This window comes from Pomacea canaliculata, linkage group LG7 (genome assembly GCF_003073045.1).
Source record: "Pomacea canaliculata isolate SZHN2017 linkage group LG7, ASM307304v1, whole genome shotgun sequence".
Taxonomy (NCBI): domain Eukaryota; kingdom Metazoa; phylum Mollusca; class Gastropoda; order Architaenioglossa; family Ampullariidae; genus Pomacea; species Pomacea canaliculata.
Window position 1 is genome coordinate 22679320 of NC_037596.1, and position 18836 is coordinate 22698155.

Consider the following 18836-nt stretch of genomic DNA (forward strand, 5'->3'; position numbering starts at 1 on the left):
AGCCAGCTAAACATGCAGCTGGAAGTCTTCCCCTGCACATCCAGCAGCTGCTTTGCAAAAATGAGGAAAGACTAAATTGGCAGAAAAAGAGGAAAGCTATCTAACGAGGCTTCAAATGTTCATGCCTTTGACACAATGGACCATTTGCATTCATTGCCCCTATGGGCACTAAGCTACTAGACCTGTGTCTGGTGACATCATGTGGAAAGTGAAGTCAAACCCTGTCCTGTGTATAAAAGATGTGACAGTTCAATTACAGCTGCCTCTTTTTTTCATTTACAGACACACAAAAACTACAATACATGGTGGGTATCTGATGGAACCTCTAGGAAATCTTTGTCAAGCTGTAACATTAAACTGTCACACTTTTTGTTCAACTTTGACTCTTGACATGAGAGAGCACACAAATGCTGTACAAGTTTGGGCTTCTCCTTCCACTTGTTGTACTGCAGGCCCAGTGAACTACTTACAGCTCAAAGACTGTAGCCATAAGCTGTGGCAGTTTTTAACCTTACCTTACTTCTCAAACAATGGTCCATACATCACAATTTCTGTCTAATTAATCTGAGGTACGATGCTCATAGCAGAGTTTCAACCTGTTTCTAATGGATCAAAACTAATACTTCTGTAGGACTCAGCCTCTTATATATGTTACTTTTTTAAATTGAGGTTCATTTAATTGCACTTAACATTTTTATTTTAGCACTGACCCTAACTTTAGCTTATTTCTCTAATGGTGGTCAATATGCTACTATTCCTTTCTAATGAGTCCCAGAGACTCATTGCATGGTTTCAATCTGTTTCTAATGGATCAAAACATGTACTTCTGTAGGACTCAGATTCTTGTGTATGCTCTTTATTAATTGATGTTTGCAACATTGTACTTTACATTTTTCTTTTAGGACTGACCCTCACCTTATATTGACTCTGGAACAAGGCATAACTAGGGGCAGGCCTGTCATCCTGAAGAACTGCGAAGAAGTTATCGACAATTTTATCACCCCTCTTATTCACCATCGAAACACCACCAGTGAAAAGGACAAAGATGAAGGTAAGTGACTGCAGTATGTCTTTCCTCTGTTATTTTCAGCAGAATAACAATACTTTGAATTGGAAGTATCATAAGTCACGCAGCCAACAGTGCTGTAACACTCTGGGATATCAAATGTTTTAGCCTTGAGGACACTATATGCCAGATAAAATATGAAAATGCTCTGTTGGTTAAGTTATGTATTAACAGTATTGCATAGCTGGTTTATGGAACTCTAGTTATGTGCACCAATGGTATTTTGGGAAGTTTTAGCATCTGTGGCTCAATGTGTGTACAGGCTTCTTATGGTTAAAGGGATAAGTAGCAGGGCTATCTGTCTTCCTTTGCCTATATATATTTTTTTGCTTGGCTTTATTTTTATTTGTGTTTATTTCTGTATGCGTTATTTCAGTTTCAAGCATTTGTCAGTTATTAGTCTGATCATTTATGAGATAGGTTCCTTTATAAATTCTTTAATCTACCAATAACCTTATAATCTTATAGTGTCAATGAGCATGCATTTTGTAAATTATTATTATTATAACAATGTTTAAAACAGAACTTAGGTAAGTTTTTCTTTTGGGTTACATGTTAAGTATTATATTGATCATTTAATTTTGTGATCATTTTTGATTTTGTGAAATAATGGCAATTAAAGATAACTGTTGCTTTATGACAGAGCCACGCATGATCATGTTCTGTGGTCGACGCATCCTATGCCATCAGGATTTCCGCTTTTATCTGTCGACTGTACTACCTAAGCCTCGCTTCAGCCCAGCCATAGCGTCCATCACCACCCTCATCAACTTTGATGTCTCTCATGACACACTGACTGAGGACCTGTTGTCCCGCCTTTTTGCCCGTATAAGGCCAGACTTGTACCAAGAGTGGGTCCATGGACTGCGCAACTTACAGCTGCTGAAAGATACTTTGTTCCACTTTTCACATATTCTGAAGAGTCGTGTCTTGGCTTCTGGACGATCTGGACAGGAGGGGCTGCTCAGCAGCCCAAAGTCTCTACAGTTTATCACCAATCTGACAGAGGCGCGCCTTCAGGTGAGTAATGTCAAACATATCTGCCTTAAGGCAGAGACGTCACGGATATTGTCTGAAAGTGAGTCACATGACATAATTTTGTCTTTAGGTCAACAGTGCCCCTGCTTGTCCATAGCAAATTTTGATCTTGTCATTGGTCTTGCATTCCACAGGGAAAAATGTGCTCCTTGGCCTATTCTGTGTTTTGACAAGAGCACATTGAGGTAGCACATGGTACAATGCATTAGCTTAAATAATTTTATCTTGCAAAATCCCATATTTATAAAACTAATGTCTAAAAGAATAAGGTCACAAAGGCTTAGTTTTCTGAAATAATGTGACTTTATGATGGTGTCACTGTCACTGACCTTCACCTACAAGGCATCAAGACAGGTCATAGCTACAGATTACATAATTATGATGTATGCATTGTGATGAAGCATGCCTTCATCTGCTAACAAATTTCCACCAACTGTTCCACCAACCTATTAACTTTCTCTCTAACTCACTCCTACCTGTACAGCTGGCTGATGAACTGGACAAAACACAGACCATCCTGAGTGACTTGGAAGTGCTGAAGGATGAGCTATACCCAGTGGCCCAGCGTGGCACACTCCTGTACGCCATAATGAGGTCCCTGTCCAGTATCAAACATGAATACCAGTTCACTCTCAGCTTCTTCTTGCAACTCTTTGATGAGGCAGCAGGTGGGCAACTCCCTGCAGAATTTGGCCGTGATGGCAATGAGGAGGAGGTAAAATGACCTGCACCACATTTTCTGATCATTCATTGTGCAGTCAGACTAAAGGTTTTATTTGTAAAGCCGATATCGTTTAGAACTTAATGGATCGCTAATGGATAAAGTAACTGATTGTTATTAGCTATTATTATCATCATTAAGTACTTTTAAACATTTTTCTATCTTAAACCTTTTAAAGCACTCTTAGAGCCTGCAAGTGCTTATTTTACAAGTGATTAATGATGAGAAGAACGAGCACTACCTCTGTGATGTGTGCTATTCCACTATGAAAGTTCAAAGCAGTAATGTAGAGTAAATAAATAAAAGGAAGAAGAAAGAAAGATGCATGCTTCTGATTTTTTAGTGTTGTGATTCACATGGTTAAAGCATCAACGTTTTCCATTGGGTGGATGTATTTGAAGGGTTATGAAGAAGATGGGAGTGTGAGTGAAGGAAAAAAGAAACCTTTACGACCAGGCAGTGCTGGATCTCAGCTCTCCACAGTTGACCCGACAGGTAGATATGTAGGCATATTCCTCAGTGTGTGTATGTGTTTTTGCATGTAATTAAGAGACCAGAGACCCAGCTTCATGAAGTATCTTTCACAAGCATCTCATCACTTGAAGATCACTTCTTCCATCAGTCTTGTCTTGTGCTTTGCTAGTTTTTTTTGTGACCTTTTTTTGTGTGTCATCTTTCAAATATTGTCCCTTGCCATTATATCATCTGTTGCCTCTTGTTTTGTCCTATCACCTGCTTTTTCCTTGCATTTTTTTCTGTCTTGCATTGTCCTTCACCATCTTGTAATTTGCTCTTTTCTTTCACTGTCTTGCCATATTCTATTGTCTTTTACCTTCTTGTCATCTGCTGTTGTCTCACAACATCTTGTCATTCTTCTGTTGTCCTTTACTATTAAGTCATCCTTTGATTGTTATCTCCCATCATCTTGACACATGTACTGCGCTGTTTTTGCAGCTGGGAGAGAGAGCGGTGAGCAGCCAGAGAAGACAGAAGAAGAAGTAAAACAGCCAACACTGCTGGAGGGCACAGAAGGTACAATAGCTGATGACATCATAGCAAGTTATTTCACTTCTGTCACAAATTATGAATATAGAACAACAAATTATTTCACTAAAGTCTCATTATAACAATTTTACTCTGTGAACCTTTTCCATTGCCACCACCTAGAAGATCTACGACCAAAATTTTTACCAACGCACTATAGAACCCAATCATCATACTCTGCGCAGACTCTTTTGTTTAATGATGTTACACACCTTAACAGCCTTGCTAGATATCTCTATTATTGTTCTACGTCTGACAATGAATTTCTTTTATTTCTTATGCATTTTATGACTGTTTGTCATCTCAAATAGATATCTCAGACAACAAAGGGAAATATTGTAACTACACTGTAGTTGGCTATGATGCTGTTTTACACTGTTTTATGATATACTTTACTGTATGGATTTCATGATATTATATGAACAGTGCTTATCAACTGAATGTTGAGGCTACTGAGTCAATAAAAACTTCGTTCTGTGCACATGAAGATCTTTTATTACACCTTTATCCATTTGTCAGTTTTCATGTGAATTCATCCACACTCTCTCTCTCACAGAAAGGGTAAGACAGAAACAAAATCTTTTTTATTAGGCCATCAACCCATGCAAACATCACAATAACTATACATAATGGCTTAAAGGGAAACTACTCAAGCAGGCATAGGAAAAAAGGTACATGCAAGCAGGCCCGTTCTTACCCCCCGCGGGGCCCGAGGCATAGGGTATGTGCGGGGCCCTTGACACCAATATTTAATGAAATGTGCGGGGCCCTAGGCAGATGCCTTGTCTGCCTGCCCCTAAGCACGGCCCTGCATGCAAGAGATAGAGAGAGGGAGGAAGGGAGGGAGATTGTCTGCATGAGTGAAAATTGAGAGAGATAACTCTTCCAAGTTACAGCATCTAAATCTACCCTTTATGTCCAGGGGAGAGTACAAGCATTAGTACGGGAGCTGCTCACAAAGTGGCGTATGGCTCCGAGTCGGAGGAGCTGCCAACTGTTGAGCTGCCTGACACCATCCAGCTGCCCACACCAGGGGTGGAGTATGCGAGCTTGTCTGCCAACCGCATCAAGCAGCTCATGGACTCCATCACCAGCCTGATCTTCCACCGTCTCATGCAGTTAGTGTTTTATTCATGTGTACCTGCCTGGCATCTTTTGTCATTTGTTAGCTGATACATGTACTGTACGTAATGATGATTTATAAAGACCTGATCTTTTTACAGACTAACAGTTTAGGGTCTTAAAGAAAATGAATAATGTATACATTTGATACCCACCCCAATTCAAAAATGGAAAGAATTTTGTGAATTTGATGAGAGATCTTGGCTGTTTGAACTCTTTCATTTAAAAATGTACATAGTATACACAGTCCTAAATTAAGGATTTCTCTTTTAGGACTGGCTATTTATTCCATCTTGTATGTATTTTTGTGTGTTTATATATGTGCATACAAAGAGATATGCATGCATATGTGTGTTTGTGTGGAGGGGCACATGCCTTTATGTGTGTATATGCATTTATCTGTGATTTGGCATTTTTCTCAGGAGTTTGCTTGAAGAAGATCAGCTGTTATTGAGAACCCTTCTATGTCTCAACATCCAGTCTGAAGCAGGCGAAGACTTCTCAACAGAAGAGATGTCTCTATTTCTTCAGGGTGATTAAGCATTTTTTTAAAGGAAAATATTTATAATGTAACCAGAAGAATTTTTCACTTCACGATTTTTCACTCACTAGAAATATTTTCCCAAATTGGCCCTCTATCCATCCTGTTATTATATATTCAACAGATTGAGAGTAAATTCTTTAATTTCTTTCTTCACTGTGTTGAAAGGTAACCCAGGTCTAGGCATGCAGCTTACCCTGTCAGACTTTGACAGCAAAGATAGTCCCCCAACCTGGTTGTCACAGGAACAATGGGAAGATGTCATGGCATTATCAGTTCTGCCTGGTCCCCTGGACTCTCTGTGCGTCAGTTTTGCATCAGCATCTCAGGCTTGGCATCAGTGGTACACCACCCCATACCCTGAACAGGAGCCTTTGCCACTGTCTGAGAGAGCAGGGCTAAAGGCCATTGAAAAGGAAGGTAAGAGAGAATTCTTCTGGCAGTTTTAAGCACAGTGTTTGCACAGTACACATTCATTATCTTACATACACTTGCCAATTACAGACATGGCAGACATAAATCTTACAGACTTTCACTACTCTAATTATTCTAATGACTGGTTGTGTCATTTAAAGGGATGATTGGAAATTCCAGGTCATGTGATTTGTGGTGAAATAATGATTACAGTAAACTCAATGTATCATACACATAGACTGCGGCACATAGATCATACACATTTATCTTTCATTGTCACCATTTTTACCACCGACCAACTATGTGTGTTGGATAGATATTGTTGGTAAAATAATAAATTGAGACTGTACATTGCTGCTGCTATTGATCATGAGGGAGATTGTGACCATAGGCTGTAAACATATGGGATCCAAGCTGAGACAAAGTTTCAAAGAAGAAGCACAAGAAAGAACAGCATGTTGTATTGACCACTAAAGGATCAATAACATAATATTTATAAAATAAATAATATCTCATGTTTTAAAAAAGAAATACAATAAGCAACAGATGATTGGTAATATATTTATAAATTCAAGTAATATCTCTTCTCTACAAATAGAAATACAACATGCATATTTTTAAAATTAAAATTTCTTCTTTACAAAGAGGAAATGTGACAAGCAGCAATATGTAATATGACCGACAAAGGATCAGCAGTACATCTGTTATTCACCTAGTCAACCATGTCTGACATTTGCAAAAAAGAATAAGTAATGAATAAGATTAACAAAAACGCTATGAGGAGGAAAAATACTTCTCTATTTTTGGTGCATCGCCTCAGAAGACATCCAAGGAGCACAGACTGAGGGTACCACTAGTTCTCCTGACTTAGGTTCTCTGACTGACTTCCACCAGCTTTTGATATTACGCATGCTGCGACCAGACCGCCTTCCCAGTGCCTTGGCACGCTACACTGAGAAACACCTTCGACTCAATGATCCTGCTGAAAACAGCATGAGTATAGCTGAGGTACTCCTGGGTGCAAGGTGAGATAATGAATCCTAGAACATGTGCAAATATGCTTCTCTCTTCATTTTATTTCTCTCATTAAGAAAGACAGTGCCTTGGTAAAAAGTAGCTTGCTATGTGAGACGATAAAAAGATGTTCCTTAGGGTCATTTCCTCCTGTCAAAAATAGAATCACTCCATCAAAGAGTTATCATTTTCAATCAACCTTGTCACTTCTTCGTTAAGAGTTGCTACACCTAATGAACCCTTCACCTGTGAAGGTCACACCTGGGAGTCTTGTTGCTGCTTCCCTTGAGCACTGCTGTTGAGGACATGGTGCCAGAGTCAAGACTTAAGCTGACAGACAACCCAGTGAATGCGCTGCTAAAAGTTGCCAAGGTGACTATGTAAAACAATGATGCTGAAAGAACAAAACACGTTGATAAAATCTTCTTTTGCGTTTTATTTCCCATGACAGGGTTAGGGTTAGTCAGGTCAGATAACAGCTTGTGACAAGGACTACAGTACTCCAGAAAGACTTCTCCATCCTCATAGCTTTACTTTCAGCTCCACCATCTGAGGCAAGGTTCAGTGCCATAGGTCATCAAAATTTAGTGAATACTTGAAAGATATGGTCTTGGAATGAGATTTCCCGGTGGTCCAAATGAAATTAAAATGTAAAGGGTCCTGCAGGAGCAGTGATTATAGGTGGTTCACCATGTCTAAGGCATGTCATGTGGAAGGCAGAACCCATCCCTCTCCTTCAATTCACCTTCCCAGATAGCCTTCGACTGCATTTACCTCCCGGGATAAATCAGGTTCTCATTTCTGTTTGCCAGGTGCTGGGTGGGGAATTTTCCATTCACAGGCCCAAGTAGGTCTTAATTTGGGGCTCTTCAGCTCCACAAACAAGCACACTAACACCAAGACACAGAACCTCCACAAATCGAATTACAGACTGTTAAACATAAATAACTCAGTAACATACATAGCACTTATATCCTGAACAAGTTTGTGAAGGAACTATTCGTGTGATAATTATTTAGTAGTTTTAAAGGTTTTCTAGCACTACACATCTAGTGATGAGACTGAGAGACGTAATGAAAAATGCAAAGTGTAGTGTTAAACAGTATCTTTCTGCAAAGACATGCTTCTGTGCTTGCTAAAACATTAGTTTGTAACCCTTGACCTTGTTGGATTCAGATGTTCAGTATCGGTTATTGATGCTCAGCAAATGTAAAGATAGTGCCATAGTCTTTCTGTCATTGGGAGTGAGATTCAAGAGACCTCATATATCTCAAGTTCAGGGTTTTGTGAGAGTAATATTCATCTTGCCTCCCTTATCCCATTACCTTACAAAGTACCTTCTGCAGACTCAGGTACTGATTCAACAGCTAGGCCGAGTGGAGGAAGTTGACTACCATGTAGGTCAAACTGGTGTGACTTTTAGGTTTTTGATGTTCATGTTCTAATCTCTGTGTCACACACTTACAGAAAATAAAAATATGTTGATTTAGTCCTATAAAAGAGTGTCCATTCTACAGTGTGTTGTGGTGTGTCTACAGGACCTGAGTATTACAGTGGAAAGAGTGAGCATCGGTGATGGTTGTGAAATCCTTGTTGAGGAGGCTATAGACACTGCAGACAAGAATGATGGGTGGGTGGTGATTGAAGCACTGCACCTGGCTCACCCATCTTTCTTCATCTCTCTTCGACAGCTGCTGCAGCGAGTAGCCAAAAGCAGAGGTAGGTGGAATCAAGAGTCCTTAAGATCTTTCTTGATGCTAATAGATAATTTCTTTCCCGAGCTTTGCCCAATACTGATTATTGCTGCCTGGAATATATAGCTGTTCAGTGTACTGATTGAGGCTGTCCATTAAACTGGTATAAATATTTTATTTGTTAGTGCATGCTTACCTGTCAACAAAAGGCTTACATTAAACCGAGTAAGCTTTTGCTTCTGCTGTTAGACTAGCCATAGAGTGTCCATTAGCAGTTGATAACAGAAAGGGCCATTCAGATCCTAATGACTCATTAGTATTATAATTATAGATATTATGACTAATTCAAATATATATATATACTTCTTTTCAGAATTTTTATTCCATTGAAAATGGGCTTATAATTTATTTCTCATTATTTCATTAATTTTGTGTTGTTAACATCGCTGTCAGTCGTCCTTGTTCAGCACAGAGTTAGTTGTTGATTTGTTTAATTACTAAGAAACAGGCTAATGAAATTACTAATGAATATGAAAAGATAAGCAAGAAGAAAGTAAAGAATGGGAAGATGTTTAAAGACACTGTCACTGTCTCCAGCCAACACAGTGGAGGGACGGTCAGATGGAGGTCACTTCTGTGTGTGGCTCACATGTGAGACAGACAGCAACATCCCCAGACAGCTGACACAAAGCCTTCATAAGGTGTCCTGGACACACATCATGTTTCTTGCTAAAAATCATCCTGCTGCACCCTCTCAGCGTTCATCCAAGGGAGGAGTAGCCTGCCTGTCACCAAAATATTATCTCCATGAGGGTGGGTATGATACTGCATCATCATCATCTTCATCATCAACATCATTGTTGTCATTGTCATCATCATAATCAAGGCACCACTGGAAACTTACTGCTTTCAGTAAATTGATGTTTACCCATTTTATGCCTTTCTCGTGCTCATGAATTTACTCTTTTTCCAGCCATTGTGACAGCACTGCACCAGGTGCCCTTGGAGGTGTGGGAGGAGGTGGCCAGTAAATCAACACTGATCAAGAGTCTATGCTTCGCCATGGCCGTCATCCAAGGAGCACTGAATGCTCGCCAACTTTTTGGCAGTGCAGGATTTACTCGGTGGTATCCCTTTGGGTCTATTCAGATGATCAACGCCATCAGGTTTGTGACTGGCAAAGCACTACAGGCAACTGACAGATCAGAGCCCAGTCTGGATGATCTCTGCCATGCTGTTGGACAGGTGGGCAGTTAGCTGATTGGCTGGTTGAGCAGCTTGAATTGAAATTGCAGTTTGTCAAACAATATGTCATAGGGCCTGCACGTAATGCTGCACTTAATCACTTACTTTTTTAATTTTTCCAGATGTTGCGATAAGCATATAAACTATGTCTTTACATAGTCAGCAAAGTTTGGTACAAGATGGTGATACTTATGAGCATCCTGAAGTGCATGTTATTTTGTGCAGTTAAAGATTAGAATGAACGTTTCCTATAACTGCACGTTGTTTCGTTAGCGTATGTTATTTATCCCGGTATGTTGTTTGTTAGTTATATATAAATATATTATATAAATATGCTATTTATCCTAGTATGGTCCTCTGTGAATGGATAATTTGCAAACGGTTTGTCACTCTTACTTTGTGCACACAGAATCCCTTTTGGGTTGCAGTTACTGTATGGTGCAATGGTGTCAAGTGAATGTGACATTGTCTACATCAGAAGCCTGGTTGAAGAGGTCTGAAGGCAGTGTACCGTGACCCAGGGGCTGACATACAGCTTGGAACTGAACGAATCTCAGTTCCACCTGCCAATGTTGGTGAGTTCTGTTTATGGGCCAGCAATGATCATGAGATCAGCACTTAATTGCTGCTGTTGTACAGTTTTTAGTATCTCTGATAGGCCTCTGATGATTGGGTTAAAGCAATTAAAGTACAATTTCTAGAGTCAGCAATAAGGTGTTTTAAATTTTGAAACTTGCTGCACATGAAGTAATAGTGATGTTTCCAATTTTAATCAATTTTAAAATATTAAAGTCTCAAAAGCAAAAAATTAGCCATAGATTAGTAGCTTTTGTCAAATCATTGCAAAAAATGTTCATATATTATTCACTTCATCTTAGGATTGTTTGTGAAGGCAGAAATATTGGTTTATATTTTTGTGTGGAATACCAAACAGAACAGTCAATAGTCATGCCAATAAAAGACACAAGTCTCATATACTTTAGCACATAACAGACAAGGTTTAAGCATCCTATCAGCTATTCTGAAAATACCATGGGTGTTGCAAATATCATTTGAATTTATCCAGCCCCTGCATCATATGCTGAATGGTTTGAAAAGACTGCACATGAGACAAACACTCTTGGAGCTTTACAACTGAACTTTACCAAAGAACGTCAGGCAAATGATGCCAGGTACTTAGGTTTTTGTTTTCTTTTTTAATTTGGATTTCTTTTTTTTTTAGTTTGAAAGTAAATGCTTTATGGATTTTATTAACAATACAATTATTGACAATCCTTTACAAGTTCCTCTGCCTGTGAAATTTCTTTAACAGGATTGCAATATCTTTCTTACATTTATAACTAGGGGTACTATATGTGTTCAAGCTTTATTTTCGTTGAAACATCCCAGCATAAGACTACCGTCTTTTGTGTTAGTGCACACCGCTTCATCCACAACCTCTACCACATGCATGAGACACAGAGTATGGAAGCTGGAGAGGTTTCTGTGGCTTCAGCCAGGGACCTCGTGGATCTCAACAAACTGCGGTCAGCGCTGGACTTATGTTTGGAAAAACTACCAGGAATGCTGGAACTGGGCCAGGTACCTCAGTTCCTGTCACAGGAGTACAGCTTTCCCTACCACCGTCCATCAATCATCAGTATGAGCTCTGCCTCCAGCAGTCTCATGCCTGAGAGCATTGGCTATGTTCTCTTACAGGTAAGTGCCTTTGACCCCTGTGACCCTAGTCAACCCTTTTGGTGACAGCCTTTCTGTCAGCTTGGCTGCATATGAATGAATGGCTTACAGGATTTGTCTCTTTTTTTTCCTAAGGGTAGTCAGATCAAAACTTGTGTAAAATCCCAATAAAATGATTTTTGTTAAATGATGAATCTTGCATTGGTGATTGTACACTTAAACAGAATTGTTTTCTCTTGCTAGGAATGTCTTTGGATGAACTCTCTGCTGTGCCACATCCGACAACAGATCTCAGATTTGCAGACATCTATGGTAGGGGGTCGGAGTGCACTCCCTCATCCCCTTATGTCCACAGTGTACAGCCTGCAGGAGGAAATGGTGCCCATTGCTTGGACACACCCCAATGGGCAGCCATGTACACATCCTCTGGTCTCCTGGCTGGATGGTCAGTGCTCATCCGAAACATCTGCACGTCTGTGTCTGAGAATACGGAGTATCTAAGTGAATTCTTAGCTTGCTTGCGTCTGTTCTCCAGTTGATTTCGCTAATTTTTATTTTATGTCCAGATCTTATGAAACGACATCGACAATTACATGGATGGGTCAGAAAGCAAATGGTGCCCACCTTCGATGAGAATGGCTTTGAAACCAGCTCTTTCATTGCTCGGGGTCATTTGACAACTGTATGGCTGGGAGGTCTTGTCAACCCCCAGGCTCTCCTGACAGCCATTAAACAGGAGAAGGCTGTTCTTGTTGGCGCTGACATAGACCAGGTAGCTACTACCATTAGGATTTAAAGCGTGTAGCACAGCCAGGTGTGGATATAGAGTAGTCTTTTACTCACACTGTCCTTTTTTGTCGGCTGTTTTCATCCAATACAGTGAGCCACAACAGCCATTGGGATTGATCCCTTTTGTTAATTTATGTATCTGGCGAACTGCTATGAGAAGCACTTAACTCAGTTGATGCATTCTTATTGTTGGCTCATTTACTGTACAGATTGACTTCCGATGCGTTGTACTGAACAGCAAAGATGTGAGTGATTTTGACATTGATGAGGGAGGCCTCTTTCTCAATGACATATTCCTGGAAGGTGCTGATTGGAACTATGACCTGGATTGCCTGGCAACTTCAAAGTAAGGCTTTGTGATGTTTTAGTTATGTTGTGGCATCTCCTATTTGCTGTAAAGACTAACCTAAATGTAAAATTATTTTCAAATGACTGGGTTTAGCATATTTCAAAATATCAATTTACCAAAATTTTGTAGTTAGCTCAATTTCATTCCTGTGAGGTAAGCATTCTAACACTATCATCCTCAGCTGTGTTTTGGAAAGAGGCATCCTGTTTTATTGATCTCTTTAAATTCTCATTCATGGATCTGATAACTGTGTAAATTTTAGGAGGGGGACATGGACAAAAGTGCCTTTGCCAGCATCAGACTGGAGTGGCAGGCTATAAAACTAGGAATTCTGTGATATGAGTAACAGGCACATATTTAATATGTGTTCATACATATCTTTAATAGGACCTGTATTATGAGTAACATGCATACTAACTCTAATCTTTGCAGGTCGTCTTTGTTTCAACTTCCGTGCATCTATCTTTGCCCTATTGTCAAGTCCAGTCAAGATAAAATCAACCAGAACCGGTCACTTGACCAGCAAGAGACAAACACTCATGATGGTACATCCCTTGATAAGGACAACAGCCAAGTCTTAGCCAAAAAGAGACACTTGTCTGAGGTAGACGAGAGAGAAGAAAGCCTAGTCGGTACCTATAGGTGTCCTGTTTTCATGAACAAGGTGAGAGAATCCTAAGTGTTCATAATCCTGGTCAGATTTCAAGGGATGAAACTCTGTAGAAAATTTGTTCCACTTTTAAAGGGCAGTAGTTCCATCCAAATAATGATCAGTTGTTAGGTTTTCAGTATAGCTGTAAGCTTAGGTCGCCAGCAAATGCTCATGCCCTTCTGAAACAGGAATCTCAGCACATCAGGATTAAGTCACAAGAAATGATCATGTATACACAGTTGTTAAGGTTTACAACAGGTAAGTCAAGCATGAGCTGCATCACACTGACTGTGGCAGTAACAGCTGTAATTGTGGCTGTTGTTTTTCAAATCATGGCAATGTTTATTTTTAATCTTTATTAACGTTTTCACCTGTATATAATTTACACAGCAATTATAGACACGGAAAAAATGATATTCTGTTTCTAACTTTGAATCAAAGCATGAAGTGGTTGCCTGTTAATTACCAGCTGTTCTGATTTACTTCAAGCATGCCAATACCTTGTCTACATGTCGGGGTTTTTGTTTTCCAGAGTCGCCAGATACTGGTTTGTAAGCTGCCCATCAACTGTCAAGGTCCAGCACATGAATGGACCCTGTCTGGTACAGCTTTTATACTGGACAGAGGTCAGTAGTAACATGAGTAGTGGTTCATAGGTCATGAACTGCTCATAAAGTGATATGATTGCCGACTGTCATAGCATCATAGTATTATGACAAGCATAATTAAATTTGTTATTCACATGCAGTAACAACTGGAGATAGATGCACACGTATAGTGATTATTTATGGATAATTGAGGGCTAGGAAGCAGAATTCTGGGGGATGCAGTTATGAATGAGAGGTACTTGTACCTCCTGATTTGCTTAATCTCTACTTTCTCTACTTTTAGCAAAATTATTTAATTTCAACTTAGTGCCTACAGACCTACAAGTCCTCTGTAGGTTTGCTTAACTTCTGCTAACATACCAAGCCCTCTGTAGCCACACGTGTGGGCCATATGAAAGATCAGGACCTCTAGATTATCCGCTGACCTTCTAAGTTACTGCCTATTTCCTCTAAGGCTCTACAGCAAACCCTAAGATAACTTGCCCTTACTATAACTATGGCCTCTAGATGTTAACTTTAATCTTTGACATCATGTGGTTATGACACCCAAAGTTTTGGGGACATTTGTGTTGAAACTTAAAAAATGGTTTTCCACTTGTTGCAGGTCTGCCGGAGGGAGGTAGCAAGAAGTCTCGCTCTTACCTTCTGCTACAACGATTCCCATCCATTCAGCAAGCAGAAGAAGAGGAAGAAGAAGAAACCATTTCAGAAGAGGATGACAGAGATGATGATCTATATCCTGACGAAACCAGAGAACAACCAGAGACAAGCTCTGAGATTTCGGTACGCTCAGAGCAGTCACAGCTGTCATACAAGTCCATGACACCACAGGCTCCACCTCTGCCTCCAGGTCTGGGACTCACACGAGAGCCGGCCATGCTGAACGGCAAACAGAGGGTGTTAGATGATGGTGTTGTTGAGCCCCCACTGGTCAAGTCTCGTCCCACCTCAGCAGCCTCCATGTCTCGCGTTCCTAAGCCACCAACAGAAGAGAGGAACAGAAGCGCTGAATCCCAGAGTCACAACAAGCCTCCCTCAAGACCAAGATCACATGGGAGTCATTCAGTAGAAGAACAGGAGGAACTATGGGAGGAGAACGAATCAAACAGACACAAAATGCAACCTACATATCAATCAGCAACAATAGATGTGGAAGCTTCTTTTGAAGAGACACCAGAAGAGGAGAAAAGGTCTGATTATTTCGTCACCAATCAAGAGGTGACTGATGAGGAACAGCAGGAAGATGACGACAAAAGTCAAGACCGTGTGTCAGAGGAATATCACAGGGAGGAAGACTATGTGTCAGAGGAATACCAGGAAGAAGAGGAGAAGGAAAGAGATGAGATGGAGGAGGCCGAGAAAGAGCAGGAGACAGGAAGTGAGCCATCTGAAAAAGGAACAGAAAGACTGGAGTTTCTGGAAAAATCTGAAAGAAAAACTTCAGCTTCTGGTGAAGGTGTCAGCCAATGGCACCCAACAGATGATCCAGCAGATGATGAACCCCTATCCAGGCCAGAAGTGTCATCCAGCCATGAAGACAATACTCAGCAAGGCAAAGATTCTGAAACGGAAGAGCCATCAGAGGTTCCAGAGTCCCCAACCTTTCTTGCACCTGGTGAAGACTCGCTGCCTGTAGAATGAGGCAAAAAGTGTCCATTGGCCAAGCAGCTAGACCATCACTGAGTTAATAGCCAGCTGTAGAGGTTGAACATACTAATGCACAAAGAACATTAATAATAACAGAAGTACTGATTAATTAAATTAATCATCACATAGGCTGTGTTTTTCAGAAGAGTTTGAAATTGTGTTGAGCTTTGGTTGACAGCAGTAAGGTTTGTTCTGACTTGAAACTTCGTGCTTCAAACATGAGACAAAAAAATGTGTGCATGTATGTGGATGTTGTGTGGTAAACAAATGTGAGATATACTGCATGTGGGAGAAAGGATTTAGAGCTGTGTTTAGTCATATCAAATGTGAAAATGATCACTCCTTGTTCAAATATGCAATGTGTGATAAAATAACATATATGGGAAACAATATTCAGATATATATATAGAGAGAGAGAGATTGAGCATACATATTGCTGCTGTGCTTTTCTCTCAATGTGATATTGCTTGATGAAGTTTGCAAACATGTAAAACAAAATCACAATATTTGCTTTGGATTGGGATATCAGGAATTTTTCAAGCTGTCTTTGGTCAGGATTTTATGCAAGATACTTATTCATACTTCATATCATGTTTTTGTAATGCCTCCCCATTGGGGTCTTCACAGAAACTGAATGAAATATGTTTACTTTTCAAATGTATGACCGAAGGACACAATGACCTGGACTAACACAATTCATAAAATATTATTTTGAATAAGGATCTTTCCTTGCATAAAATATTTATAAAATTGTGCAAATGGAGTTTTTTCCCCAGCAGCAGAATGCCTTCACAGAGGCATTTAACTTTTCCCATGATTTGTCATATTCTTCCATTGCAACCAGTTTATCTTCTATCGAAATGAAACTTGTGTTTGTGTGTATTGAAAAAATAAATTTTCTTACCGCTTTGCTTTGTTTTGTAAGAGGATGATCTGCTACTGCGAGTGACTTGAGAGGAGAGCCCACAGGAAGCCCACAGGAAGTGAGATCCGATCAGATCTCAGGAGTGGCACCTCTGATGTCATGACCTATAACTTCTTACATCCTGCATGTCTCGGCCTCAGAACATACATCTGCTAGCAGATCACATGTCATATTAAGAATTTAAGTTGTTACTTTTGAATGCTATCTTGAGTGCAAAATAAAGTGATCTTTGAAGGTCCGAGTATAATTCAGTACAAGATTATAATACAAATCCTAAACAAATAACGACTCCTATCACCAGATTAAAACCCTTTGAACATTACAATTATCACCTTAAACATTAAAAAAAAGTAGGCACAAAAGTAACGAAATAGTGAAACAATTGTGCTCTTGATGCCCCTTTGATAACTTGACAGGTTGACAGCTCAAGTTTAGCAACATGCAGGACGCTTTGAGTGAAGCCGGCGCGTGAAGCTTGCTCATTCGCCCCGGCCCCCCCCCCCTTTTTTTTCTCTCTCTCACATCAGTACCATTTCAGATTACGACACTGAGCAAGTTTCTTAAGCTTGATAGAAGTGCATCGATTGCAATCTCTTCTACTTAGTATTTAAGCCACTGGTAACATCTTAGAACGGAGAAATAAACATAAAAAACAAGCATGTTCCGGAGGTAACCAAACCATTCACCCCTCTAAACTCTGTTTTATAAAGGTTAACACTCAGCGATTGTACACTCTACTAATATTTACGTATTTCAGGATTAAGTTTTGGGACACTTTCTCGTGCGTTAAGAAGCAATAAGGGGTAGACAATAAATTCCCACGCACCCATAATGATCCATACCATGCATTGATACATATGAACAACAGATTGCAGAGGGGGGGAGGACGAGAATGTTATCTGGTTACCACACAACTTCCTGTTGACAGCCTGTCAATGCGGCTAAACAGTGAGGCCTTACAGTAGGCTTCCCTCTAGAAGTCCAAAGGACGCACCACCACTACAAAGTACAAAGAGCTTCTTGTCTCAACCCTTGGGATGTGACTTAGCGACTTCCGACTTCTGTGTCTGTGCTGTGTGCATGGTAGCACCACTCTTTGGCAGCACTGGCGCCACCACACCGCGCAGTGTCCGCTTTCTCATCAGACTGTACCAACATTATTACATTGAGGCCTCATTGTTACCAGCTGACACTATAAAGGTCAACAGTTCAAACTCCAACAGGATTCGGATTCTAAAGAAGCGCAACTACTTCTAGGGACTTCGGGTCATCGGGTCTCAAGACAAGCATTTTACCGACCTTCAGTTTTCGCTTGAGTTTCTTATTTTCAAGATATATTTCCCGTAAGGAAGTGTGATCCAGTAAACGTTTGATGTCAGCTAAGAACCTTAGCTACCCCAAAGGCTGATATGAGAGAGAGAGAGTGTGTTACAAAAGATATTGCTTACATTCGGAATGTACTTTGTGCAGTCGATATTGGAAATGTGAATTGTCCTGCTGGGCGGTCACAGTACCTGCTGGGTTTACACCTAAAATGTACAAAATGGAGAGCTATTTATTAACAAACTGATCCTGTGTGCAGATGAAGTGGGGAGAGAGAAAGAAGGCAGAGGAAAGAGTGCGCGTGCGCGCATCCGAGTGAGACTTTGATCGTTATTTGCGAGTAAGAGAGGCAGGGATCGAGGGACTTGAATGAGAGATGGAGAAAGAAAGAGAGCATTCACGTTGATTGAGATATCCTATTGACGAAAGAGACACAAAAGAGAGAAAGGTTTGCTCACTTTCACCTGTTGGCTAATGGACTGTGGCTAAACAGTTCTGGTCCCAGCGTGACGTGTGTTCACATCTGTCCACATTGTCCTCCCACCAGCGCTCGGCATCAAGGGCCGCAGTCACACCACTGCTTGCTTCAACTTTTGGGGCCGCAGTTATGAAGCTGTTGTGGTGATGGTGGTGGTGGTGGTGGTGGTGGGTATTTGTTGTTATTTCTAGTTAAAAGCTCCTCACACATCACATGCACGTGTTGGTGTTAACGTCTGAAGTATTTAAGATACCTTTAGAAAGTTCCTTTAGCACAAGTGCACCTCAAGTACACTGACGGAATTTCAAACTGTCCAAATACTTGAAAAGATTGCAGAAAGAAGAATTTCGCTTGTTTGAGTGTCATGAGATCAGAGGGCTAAGCGCCCACGATAATCTTTACTGGTGAATAACATTAGTCAGAAAAATAGAGGAAGGCCAGCTGTACTCCCTTCCTGCTCTGATTCTAAACAGCTCAGTAGAGGAAGCA

At 40.4% G+C, this 18836-nt stretch overlaps 1 protein-coding gene across 1 annotated transcript in view; it reads left to right on the forward strand.

Annotated features, from left to right (window-relative positions):
* Positions 1 to 16528, forward strand: part of LOC112567539 (dynein beta chain, flagellar outer arm-like) — a 68003-nt gene extending 51475 nt beyond the window's left edge. Inside the window, 22 exon segments of the mRNA XM_025244235.1 lie at positions 903 to 1051; positions 1710 to 2086; positions 2589 to 2819; positions 3227 to 3320; positions 3780 to 3857; positions 4792 to 4987; positions 5414 to 5523; positions 5701 to 5952; positions 6767 to 6971; positions 7215 to 7332; positions 8499 to 8679; positions 9252 to 9467; positions 9628 to 9906; positions 10421 to 10474; positions 10966 to 11071; positions 11315 to 11597; positions 11820 to 12021; positions 12143 to 12348; positions 12575 to 12711; positions 13147 to 13378; positions 13899 to 13992; positions 14579 to 16528. Of these exon segments, the coding sequence (XP_025100020.1) occupies positions 903 to 1051; positions 1710 to 2086; positions 2589 to 2819; positions 3227 to 3320; positions 3780 to 3857; positions 4792 to 4987; positions 5414 to 5523; positions 5701 to 5952; positions 6767 to 6971; positions 7215 to 7332; positions 8499 to 8679; positions 9252 to 9467; positions 9628 to 9906; positions 10421 to 10474; positions 10966 to 11071; positions 11315 to 11597; positions 11820 to 12021; positions 12143 to 12348; positions 12575 to 12711; positions 13147 to 13378; positions 13899 to 13992; positions 14579 to 15615 (4837 nt within the window). The 3' untranslated portion in view covers positions 15616 to 16528.
* The last annotated feature ends 2308 nt before the right edge of the window (positions 16529 to 18836 follow it).